This window comes from Haliotis rufescens, unplaced genomic scaffold (assembly GCF_023055435.1).
Source record: "Haliotis rufescens isolate VD_foot unplaced genomic scaffold, xgHalRufe1.0.p SCAF_6, whole genome shotgun sequence".
Lineage (NCBI taxonomy): Eukaryota > Metazoa > Mollusca > Gastropoda > Lepetellida > Haliotidae > Haliotis > Haliotis rufescens.
Window position 1 is genome coordinate 57440586 of NW_025964334.1, and position 12031 is coordinate 57452616.

Consider the following 12031-nt stretch of genomic DNA (forward strand, 5'->3'; position numbering starts at 1 on the left):
CTACATCGTTTGTTCTACTCCTATAAATTTCAATTGTTGGACTAAAGTTTTGTGGCATAGGTCATTTGAAGTGCATCTCCCAAATATCAAACTGGCTCTGTAATGCTCTGTGTCACGTACGCAGTGTCTATGTTTAAGATAGTTTTTGAAATTGTAATTGACGTGATGCAGGGTATATTGCACAGACACCAATACACTTTGATTGTTTATGTCACAAAGCAAATAATATGAATATACATTTGGAGACATTGATTAATAAATATAATTTTCAATTGAAGAACGTAAATATGCTCCTTTTATTCATTTCGATTTGTCTCAAATGATACATTATTGTTATAATAATAGCAACGGTTAAATATGTGAGTTTTATTGACATTATTTATGTGTACCATAGAGGCAGATCTGCGTTATCCTAAACGTGGAGACCGAATGAAAGTTGCTTTTAACCATATATATTTCGTAAAAAGATATGCTCGCTAAATAATACTAAGATACTATTATGTGCCTTTCGCTTATGTTATTATATTTTGATGTTGTGTTTATGTGATTTGATTAAAGCTGTTTAAAGCCAGGTGATTACCCAACGAATAATTATGACCTATGAGTAACAAATGCCCTATGCAGGTGACATTGAACATCTCGGGAATATCATATTTGGTATATCTTCTCTAAAGCCCAAGGTTGATCTTAAGATATATTTCAATAAAAGCGAGAAAAAATATTTCCATAATCATAAATTATATACATTGGCAATGCCAGGGAATAACCAGTCTAAATTAACCGCCAAAACATTCCTTTTGACACCAGACATCTCTGCTTAAAGTTCTTTGTACGATTTCGACTATAACCTAAGCATGCGTATGAATCACCTTCCAATAGTGATGAAAAGGTGAACGTATCCTGTCCCAATGAAGGCACCGTCACAAACACATGCGAATGCAAGCCGAAATAGACTTGTGCTGCTGGAACATTGCACGCCATGAAGAGAAAGTTGACCATTGAAAAGATGAAGACATCCCTTTGTCGTACAGTCATGTGGAGAGTTTTGTTATATAGATAAAACAGGTTTCGTTCTATTGGTCTCCTTTAATGCTAGTTGGGGTTGGTAAATCAGGGCAAAGGAATTGACCATTATTGAACCATTGATACACCTGACGCATATGTTAAATTCCTTGTTTTAGTTTGTAAAATCCGAGCAGAAGTTCCATATGCATAAAGGAACAGATGAGCAAGAATGGGATCACAATTGGTGCCCATGGGAATACCTACACATTGCCTTAAAGTCCAAGTGTTGCACAAAGAGGAAGTCGAGCATTTCACGTATTGTTTTATGCAGTACATTTCAGAGGGAATTTGCTTTACATTTTGACAAATTGTCTTGAACCTCTGAAGATAATGATGTAACTCTATCTGTGTCCAGCATATTAAGTAACATGCCCCATGGATCTCGGACTGCATTAATTCCGTTGTGTGAGAGAGTGGTATACAAATTTGAAAATCAAATGTTTTGACATAACTGAACTTGGTGCCTTTCTGAGATTGCCAAAAAACATGCAAAGGCTCTGAGTATTTGTGAACAATATACATTCCGATTGTTTTCAATACTTTCTGTGAATGAAAAGAAAGCACTTCCTTGACTGTCACAGGGATTGTGGTTAATCTTTGGGACATTGATTTGATTGTACGTTTGCTGGACCATCTAATACATCTGTCTTTGTACGGAGTTTTATGGAGCCTTGGAATCCAGTACAAAAGAGGAATAGACATGTCTTCAGGTTTTTGTGTCAAGCCAAATAATGATAGAACTGATGTATGTTTTTGGCAGAACAGGTTGGAGGCTGCTGACGATATGTTGGTCCATATTTGAAAAATGGACGAAGGTAATTTTGTCAACAATGAAATAGTGTTCCTGCAGGAAAATGAAACTGTTGGTGGTTCCTGAAATTTGAAACATTGTGGGATATTTTGGGAAAATAATCTTTCTGTCTACATGAAGTTAAGGCATCGATTCCCTTGGGTTTTTTTGAAATTTCAAATTAAGGAACGCCTGGTTTTTGTTTTAATTAGTGAAGTCTGTTTCTCGTTTGGCCAAACGTTTTCAGGAAATATCAAGGACTATACGCTCTTGTCGATACTGTGGTCTATTGTGTTTAAACCCATCCATCAGCAAACTGTGGTCCTGTGTATGATTCCGGCTTTTTCATAAGCATGTGTTTATGAATCACTATCAAATCACTAGATAGTAGCGTTATCGTTTTGTTTTGAAAAAGAGACATATAAGCAAAAAAAGCAAACTTGTTTAAGTAACTGAAAATGAAAAATGAAAAATAGTATAACAAATCTCACTTAAACAGACACTTTTTGTCGAAAATTTAAAGATAGTGTGTTATGCTGAAATAACTTTGCATTAGGGCAGCTAGGCGAACATTGATATCGCAACTGATATCATTGGAGTATTGAGAAATGTGTTGTACATCAGTTTTAAGTAATCATCACATTTATCAACTATATCGTTGCTATTCATAGATGCCTCCAGTAGTCCACGTGACCCAAATCCAACGTAGATTATATCGCAGACGTATTTGTTAATTTATTAAAGCGAAATTATAACTTAAATTCACTCATCATTAGTGAGAGATAATTTTATTCCTTTCTTAATATATTGATAATATTTTCCTTGCTAAGCGAATATGAACACCCTTAGGAAGTGATATTTTAATAGCTTGTATTGCTGATGCCAGCACACCATGCAAACTTGCATTTTACTGTCATATTCCAGTACGTATAGCATGTGTCACCAAAGAAAGACGTTGTTATTATCGATTGATAAGTTATGATTTATTCGAAGAGTGGGACCTTTGCAGTATTTCGAAATGTTTCATATCACGTAAATATGTAGTTACAAAGCAGGTTTTTGCAATTATGTCCGGTTTGGTACTTCAAATGAATACACACACACGCACGTGCTTTGTCACTTTTTCCACTCTTCAAGGAAACCTATTTTCCTGCAGCAGTATCGGATCTGGCATGTGTTGTTTATAGTTCCATTTCTGCCCTGGTTTGCGGGTATCAGAACATAACGTGCATTGGTTATCATGTCGGGGTTGGCAACACCTAGTTTAAACAAAAGTGAAATATTTTTGAAAGTAAGAGAAAGATGTATTCAAATTAACTTGTAGCCTTATACGTACAGGGCAGTCACGATGCATTATACATTTGAATATACAGAGAGGTAATCTGATCAATGCGTTTCCTTACTCATTTCTGAGACAATTTCTTGTGATCTCCTTGTTGACAGCAAGTATCTTATGTGCAACATATTACATACTGGTTACAACTGATCTACTTTAACATAAGAAGTTACAGTAAATCTACATGTCAGGCGCATATAAGTCATGGAAAGGAATGTTGAAAATAGCAAGCTGTAACAAGTTTAGTATAAAGTCTGAGTTTTTTTCTTTTGTCTCCCCTCTTATTCTCCACACTCACCCGTCGCCAATACGCATGCATGACGCTGGTCTCCAAGACTACATCATGGTATAAATGGACAAAGGCGCAGTAGATATTACAGAGCGGTCAGAGAAGGGAAACAACATGCAGCTGTTCAGAGTTCCACCCTATTTACCTTTACTGGGTAAGTTGGCAATCATGAAAGTCATTTCCTTTTTTAATGTGTAATGATTATTCTAACGCTTAATACAAGGAAGTAATGTGGAGAACAATTGCATAAACGATTCGTTAAATAATGTGCATTTAAGACTAAAATTTTCTACTGGTAGAAATGTAAATTGTGAAATATTTCTTCTTTAACTTAAATAACAACTGTATACAATGTGACAGTTTCATATGAACATGCAAATACACTAATATAGGAAACGTCACACATGATCTCTTGTCTTTGTGTAAACATGCTGGACAGTTTACATGGCGTCTATGAAGCATTCACGACTGACGATACAAATTGTAAATTTATTTATTCTTACATTTAGAAACAAATTAATAAGCAACAATGTTAAACATAATAAAACAATAGAAATACATGAAATTTCACACTTAATGCTTTTTCGTAGTTTTAACATGCTGGGCAGTTCTCCAAGGCGTCTCTGGGTCGTGCTCGACTGACGGTGAATGCCATTCAGGCTCATGCGACGCAGGCACCAGCAAATGTGACTGTACCGATACTGGGTTTAATGGTGACAACTGTGAAACTGGTAAATATGTTTCCAGTAGTTAATTCTACTTAGAAATGTCCACCCATTTATTCAACATAAATAATCTTTTACTGTTAGCTAGAAATGTGAACATGGGATTGAAGATAACGACGTGCATATGATATGACGAATCTTTGTGCCAGTGATACATATTGGTACATAGAGATTACTAAACGTTATCCGATGGAATAAAACATGTATCTTTCACGAGCGTTGTACTTATAGTAAGTGTAGCTGTGTGCAGTTATACGTCAATAAAAGACACAACTGATGACATAATGGTGTATGAAAACATACTACCTGATGTTTGTGCGCTGAAACATGTAGGTTAATATAACTGTTGTCCTTCCCAAAAGTTTCGTAAACGTCCAAAGCTCGTTATCACACAAATTAAAACAATCTGTTGACAAAATAAAAACATTGCCATAATTCTACTTTCAAGGCGTGTTGGTTAAAAGGGAGGCTACTCTCGTTTTGAAACATGATTGTCTGGTTCGAACGTTCTGGGTTAAATGAGGTTGTTGCACATTCTCCAATTGTGTGGCATGGTAGTCAGCAATTACGGGATCTCTGAATATAAACATTTTGAAATGATTTCAGTGTAGTCAGGTTGATGAACATCAGCACATACTATTGATCGTGTACTAAATTGTTTTAAGGGCTTGACAAATATTCGTGTGTGATTGTAGCGTTAGAACAAGGGCCAATGTTTAAAGCAAGTTTTGTGACCATGATTCGAATATTTGAAAAGCATGTGTCAGTGCTTCATCGATGAATCGTTCGTGCCAAGCAGAAGTGTATTGATATCGAGAGCACATCATTCGACTCGGTACACATATATCAGATACCAAAGTGTCGTGTGAAGATGTGTGATAAGTGGTGTTATAGACCATGATATGCTGTGTTGCCACAAGAGTACGATTTATAGTCGGCTGACAATGTTTCCTACTAATTGAAGCTTGAAGGTCGGAAAATGAGTAACACTATTGAAATAGCATGAAGACAAAAACTCACTCTTGTTAAAGTGAATTAGTCATTTGTGTTTATTACATTCGTTTGATATTTTTATTTTTTCAATTACCATTCCGAGGTCGAATTCTTAAGTTATGAAGTGATTGTATAAATGTAGCAGTTTACAGTTATCATTACATCAAAATACATTTGTGGTTATGCATTTTTCTACACTAGATATCAATGAATGTACAGCAACTGATGCCCCCAAACATGACTGCCATAAAGATGCTGACTGTACAAATACGCCTGGATCATTCACCTGCAAATGCAAGTCTGGCTATGTTGGAGATGGAAAGACTTGTACACGTTAGTCTATATTCAGTGTGTTTTTTTCTCTGACATTGTTATATGATTGACCAGCTCCTTTCCGTTATACAATTTGAAAATTGCATTTATTTCGATATTCAGTATATGTTTGACTCTTTGCAGTAAGCAGGTGTGATGATACTATTTTGTGCATATTCCTTCGTGTTTTAGTTGGCGTGTGCTCCTCTAATGGCAACGAATGTTTAAATGGTGGGACATGTGATATCCCCTCGGATGGGACTGCTAGTACATGTAGCTGTGCAGCTGGATATACTGGTACACTTTGTGAAAGCGGTAGGTATAAGATGTATATATAAATATTTGTCTCTTCTTGTTTGGATTATACACATAACCGTTATCAGTACATTGTTTTAAATATTGTTTTCATTCCTTGGTAGACATTGATGAGTGCAGTACAAGTGCTGATGCCTGTGATACAAACGCCGACTGCACAAACACGGAAGGATCCTTCACCTGCAGATGCAAGTCTGGCTATGTTGGAGATGGAAAGTCTTGCACAGGTAAATATATATTCAGCGTTGAACTTTCTGATACTGTTGTATAGAAATCCGATTTGTCTACCATTGATGCTCCAAGAAACGAAACTATGTTGGGCCATGCAAATGTGTATGACTGAACGACGGAATGAAAATGGAACGAAACCGTCTGAATACAGAACCAAAACGTTTCGATAGTAGTTTCGAACATACTTCAGTTTGTACATTTCTACAATAACACAATTTCGAGAAAATATATCAAAGTATAAAATATTTCTGTACCATCGTATCTCTTATTTAGATATGACAACAGAGTGGACTAGAGATTCGTGATAACAGATGTTGCGTGACAATCACTGAACAGACATGTATGATAAATATGAGGTCACATTTTTCGTTTTCATAACGAATTAATACATTTCGAATTTACGTCGACCACATTCTTTTAATCTTGGTCGTTTCTAGCCGAGGTTGGCAGATACATTATTCTCTTGAAATATATTGTTAGAACTGTCTGTGTTACAACAACCCCTATTTTTATATCCATAAGTACAATTGTGTGAGATCACGCTGTCGAAACTGTCGATAGCTGTGATTGGTAATCTTCTGCATCTTATGTGTAGTATGTCCATCATTAGACACACGTTTTCAGCTTGACTCCATAAAACTTCTAAACCGTGTAAAGAAGAGTTTTAAATATTTTGTAACTGTAAACGTAGTTTATTTCAAGTCATTTTTTGAATTATGTTTAGTTTCTTTGCGGTCCACCATTTCTAACTTGTCTAAATACAATATCATGAAGATCCGGGTTAGAATTGGTCTTCAGCAACCCATGCTTGTCGTAAGAGGCGACGTTGTGGTCACGCTCGCTGACTTGGTTGATACAATTGCGTTGATCGATGCTCAAGATATCAGTCACTAGATTGTCTGGTCCAAACTCTATTATTGACAAACTGCTGTCATATAGCTGAGTTCGGCGCTAACCAACAAACAAACAACAACTAAATGCAATATTGGTCCCCATTTATAACAAAGTTTCTTGAGCGTCAGTTTGTTACTGTAATCGTCCAACATAATTTGCAGAGTTAGCAATCATCAGCATCTAATAGCAGACATTTGTGCTATTAGCTCCTTGATATAGAATGAGAATAGAATTGGCTTAACCATACTTCCATGGCTGTACCCACACGCAGGGACAGTTTTTCCCAAATGTATGCATGTCAGGAAATGAATGTATAATCCGCATGAGCCAAGTTGAAAAAGTACGTATCATTCATCCGACTCATTTGCACAGATTACCCAGGTCTTGAAATATATGAACATTCAAGTGACTATGACGAAAGCCGATCCTGTTTCATTGAATTACTCGATTACTTGATTATTACAATCATTTGATGTCATAATGTACCTCATCAACAACTATCAGTCTGAGATGAGTACAATCTTTTTTTCTCCTCATTTTCCAGAGGGTGTATGTTCTGAGGGTGGAACAGAATGCGTCAATGGAGGAGCATGTGACACAAGCAGCACCCCCACCAAGTGTCAATGTGCGGACGGTTACACAGGAGACACCTGTCAGAATGGTGGGAAAACATTTATTATAAAGCATGTTCATGTGAATATTTCAAAAGCGTCATAATGCTCTTGCTCAAAAGTTCCTTGATCAGGGTTACAACATCCACGACCTCAGGGAAGCTTTCAAAACGTTTAAGTGTAGATAATATTATGTGGAGGAAATTTCCAAATTTGACGCGTCAATGACCATGGTATCCGATGCAATTTCCTGTTTTCATTGCATGTGTTTGGGATGGTGCCAACGAGTCTGATGACGCTCCTTGAAATCTTGGTGGAAAGAGTATGCTCGTTTGTATCTCAAAAGTTGCGACTTGTAAACACCAAATCCTGGAGCTGTTGGAATATGGCTTGATATGAAGGGAAAGTTGACTATTGTAAAGTTGAAGTCATCCCTCATGTCCATACAGTCTTGTGGAGAGTGTTTTGTCACTCTGAATCTTTATGTACAGATCTAAATATGAAACTGTTGTGGCAGTCTCACTGGTCTCCTTTATTTCTAGTTCAGGTGGGTAAATCAGTGGAATGGAATTGGCTATTTCATTGTTACTGAACGATATCAGATCATCAATATACCTGAAGCTTAGGTTTATCATATCGTGATGAATCGTGTTCGCGATACGGCGGCCTGTAATGATCGAGTCTGGACCAGACATTCCAGTGATTGACACTATGAACATCGATCTATGCAACTGTGTTACGATAACAAGCATCAACCAAGTTACCGATCTTGACCACCCGGTCCCGTTAGTTACATCTTACGACAATCATGATTTGCTGAAAACCAGTTCTTAACCGGATCTTCGCGGGTCTCTCAAACATGAAACACCCGAGGCGGTAGGGAGGTAAAACAGTGGAGGGGCATTGGCTATGATGGTTATTGAACAATATCAGATCATCGATATACGTAAAGCTTAAGTTAACACATGCTTATAGTCGGAATCGTACAATTGACTTTCTTCGGCTTTCTGTAAACAAGGTTATCTTCTGTTGGTATGTTATAATTATTGTAATGGTTTTGTGGCTTTAATATATATTATCGAACCCAAATGAAATATGGTGAATTTTAGATGTCATAGTGACAATATAATGAGAAACTACACATATTCTGTTAAGTGTCTGACCCAAACCCCCGACCACAAACGCTGCCTGGGATTTAAACTAAAGAAACATTATTTATATACTAGTACTGTTATCTAATTGGATCTTTAACCATCTGACTAATGTGATGTGGGAAGATCTCTAAAAGCAGTGGTTATCATCACATACACGATATAAACAATTGACAAGTTGTATATTAAGTGCAGAAACACAAATGGTTCTTGAGTTTTCCTCTTGAAATGAAGCCTTCATTGATTTGAACGTAACGTAATATTGTCGTAAATATTCGAAATAGCAAAAGGCACCTGTTTAAGGGTAGTTTGATACATTTGCAAAGTTTGATCAGGAAATATTAAACGCCCTTTGTTTTATGCAAAGGAAACAATGTCTACAATCATTGGAAGTGGGAAATCACAAGAGATGAAAATGGGAAATTTCAGGAAAAAACTAAGTGTTGATACAGCCATGGTTCACATAGGTTAAAATTTCTTAAATCTGTTCCATAAATAAATTCCATTTTTGTCGGTACACGTTCTCTTTTTCAGCTGGAGGTACGGTGAAGATTTCAGCATACCTAATGGCGTTGACTGTTCTCACCTTTTTCGTCATCCTGTGAAATGACCACACACTGACTGCCGCATCCTGCTTGAACTGCGTTCTTGTTTGAATTGTTGAAATGAAATATGCTGATGAAAGAAATTAGGGAACAGAATGTGATATTCGGCTATGTATTCATCACACCAGATGCTAAAATGTCACTCACTGAAATGATTTTAAATCAAAGATGTTTACTTTTAAGGAAACATTATTCCACTATAATTAAATGTTTGCGTTATTTTGTTATATGTGTATGTCATTGCTTACTTATTCCGTTTTGTTCGAATCAAAGTATGTAATAGTTTGTTGTGTTCACTTCCACGTGTGCTATTACCATAAATATGGTCACATTTGATTCAAGTGGAATCACAATGAACTGATTGTTATCATCTCACTGTAGGCAAAAAGGCAAAATTCCTCCCTGCATACTTCGGCTACATATAACATGTTACTGATGACGTGGATCTCTCTCCGAGTGACCACTGACACAGAGTAAATGTTATCTTCTTTTTACTTACAGTGACACACAATATCCACTAAAAAATCTTCAGATGTGCAGTAATGTTTTATTTCCAATTTTTGTAACCCTTAACAAATAAACGTCACATGCAAGTTTTTTTATCATCGTTGAGTTGAATTTATTTCTAATCGTTTTCACGAAGGCAATCGCCTGCTAGAAGTGATTAAACATTTAACGTCACCTAGGCAATATCTCAGCCATGTAGCGACGAGAACATATAATTACATATTGATACAAATATGTTTTTTGTTTGTTTGGTATTTAACCACATATATTAACCAGCAATATAACGGTGGTCTGTAAATCATCTAAGAGTCTGGACCAGACAAACCAGTGATTAATCTTATCACGCCGACATACTATCAACCAAGTCAGCGGGTCTGACCACACGATTCATTAAGTCCCCTGGTGCAACAAGCACAGGTTACGAGGGATCCATTCAAAACTCCTGTTGGAGAGACAGGGCAAAGCAAAACGTGTTGACAACTTTATGAAGGGCCAATTAAACAATGTAGTTCAAACACACATGCACTATGAAGAATATGTAAATATTACCCTGGTATTAAAAAATCATATTTGCTGCTTTAGGATACGAGACTTTCGTTTTTATATCCCCCTCGTATTTTAGCCCATAGTCTTAAAACGGAAAAGTAAAACGCTCTTGAGCCAATGCGCTTAAATTAATTTGAAAGTTTAATTGATCTTCCTTTTCCAGATGTTCTTCAAAAAGTTTTGTAGCCCACATCTATATGGCCATTTTGCACCAAATTGCACCTTGGGCGTTGTTAGAGGTTTCAAGATTTACAAGACACACTGGTCCCCTAACGTAGGTGATATTCTGCATACTCAGCGTGACATTTTAAATGCATAGGGCAGGCACGCATTGGTGCAATATACGTTTGATGATATGTATTGACAGCTTGCATTGATCAATTCAATTGTGAACGTGTTTTGACGCATTAGTTTCAAGTTGAAAAAGAAAATGATGTCTTATGCTGTCGTATTTCATTTGTGAGTATTGTTTCATTAACGTGGGATATTCATTCGTTTTATCATGTTGTTTCTTTTTTCCCTTTAAACCCTGGGTTTGTAGTTTGGATAAACTGTTACTCAATTAAAATAGGCAAAATCCATAATTAATCAGTCCCCGTGCCTGATCAAAGCATCCCCATTTCGTTATTTGGTGCCTAGGCATTTTCAAGAGATGTATACCATTTAATAAATAGTTGAAGGCCATTCAAATATTGACAATCTCAGTTATCTAGTATATTGGGACAGAGTTTATTGAGCTGTAGCGTGTCAGCACCATATCTATTCTCGTTTTTTTTTATGAAAGCGTAACGTGTTAGACCTGAGCCAGTCTAACTCACTCACACCAACATTCCGGCTGTAAAGAAACATTGCATTTCTCAGCCACCTCAGAGCACTGCGGTGGTACGTGTAGTAGCGCTTTTATTGAATCTTCATTTGCTTGGGAATATTAATCTCAAATAACCCCAAAAAATATGCCACCATGCCGCATAATATATGGTATTCTACTGATATGTACAATATTTTTTATCAATTCTAATACATAGTTCTTATTAAACTAGCACCTGATGTTAACACTGTAATTTTATGACTCTTCAATTAATTCAAGAATTGCCTTTAAGACACCTTATGTATGTATATGTGGCCTGCGTAATACAATTGCGTGTCCTGTTTGTTGTATAACGCCTCACTCAGCAATATTCCAGCTATGTGACGGCGGTCTGTAAATATATCGAATCTGGACCAGACAATCAAGTGACTGACATCATGAGCATCGGTCTACACAATTTAGATACGATTACATGCATTAACATGGTCAGCGAGTTAGTTAGATACTTCCTATTCTAACACGGATCTTCACGTACAATAGCATTTAGTGGAGTAACTTGATATGAATACTTCAGAAGCTCTTCTTGACGCATCTGTATGTAAGGCTTGGCGATATGTTTGTTTGTTATAAAACGCCGTTCTCAGCAATATTCCAGCTGTTTGATGGCGACATGCATTAGACAAACCTGTGATGGGTTTTATGCCCAACGATCAACATCATCGGGGCATCATGTCACGCCCACAACCAAGTCACCAGGTCTGACCACCCGATCAAATCATTTGCCTCTTGCAGCTAGCATAGGTTTCTTGGAACCCGTTCTAACCAGGAATCCACGCTGAGGTCGTGGCAACTT

General features: G+C 36.8%; 2 protein-coding genes across 3 annotated transcripts in view; both read left to right on the forward strand.

Moving 5' to 3' along the window:
- The window catches only part of LOC124128341 (fibropellin-1-like), a 416047-nt gene that overhangs the window by 339071 nt on the left and 64945 nt on the right, over window positions 1-12031 (forward strand). The window lies entirely within an intron of this gene.
- LOC124114885 (neurogenic locus notch homolog protein 1-like) lies at window positions 3492-9914 on the forward strand. The gene is made up of 7 exons (XM_048386714.1): window positions 3492-3634; window positions 4071-4211; window positions 5400-5531; window positions 5703-5825; window positions 5930-6052; window positions 7495-7611; window positions 9247-9914. Exons 1-7 carry the CDS (start codon window positions 3544-3546, stop codon window positions 9315-9317), a joined length of 798 nt encoding a protein of 265 aa, XP_048242671.1. The 5' UTR covers window positions 3492-3543; the 3' UTR covers window positions 9318-9914.

What these genes read in the sequence shown, in the direction of transcription:
- LOC124114885 (XM_048386714.1), top strand. Translation starts at nt 3,544, where the DNA reads ATGGACAAAGGCGCAGTAGATATTACAGAGCGGTCAGAGAAGGGAAAC. An exon ending in TGGTGACAACTGTGAAACTG is followed by an intron (nt 4,212 to 5,399) that starts GTAAATATGTTT and finishes TTTCTACACTAG; the next exon opens with ATATCAATGAATGTACAGCA. An exon ending in AGATGGAAAGTCTTGCACAG is followed by an intron (nt 6,053 to 7,494) that starts GTAAATATATAT and finishes CTCATTTTCCAG; the next exon opens with AGGGTGTATGTTCTGAGGGT.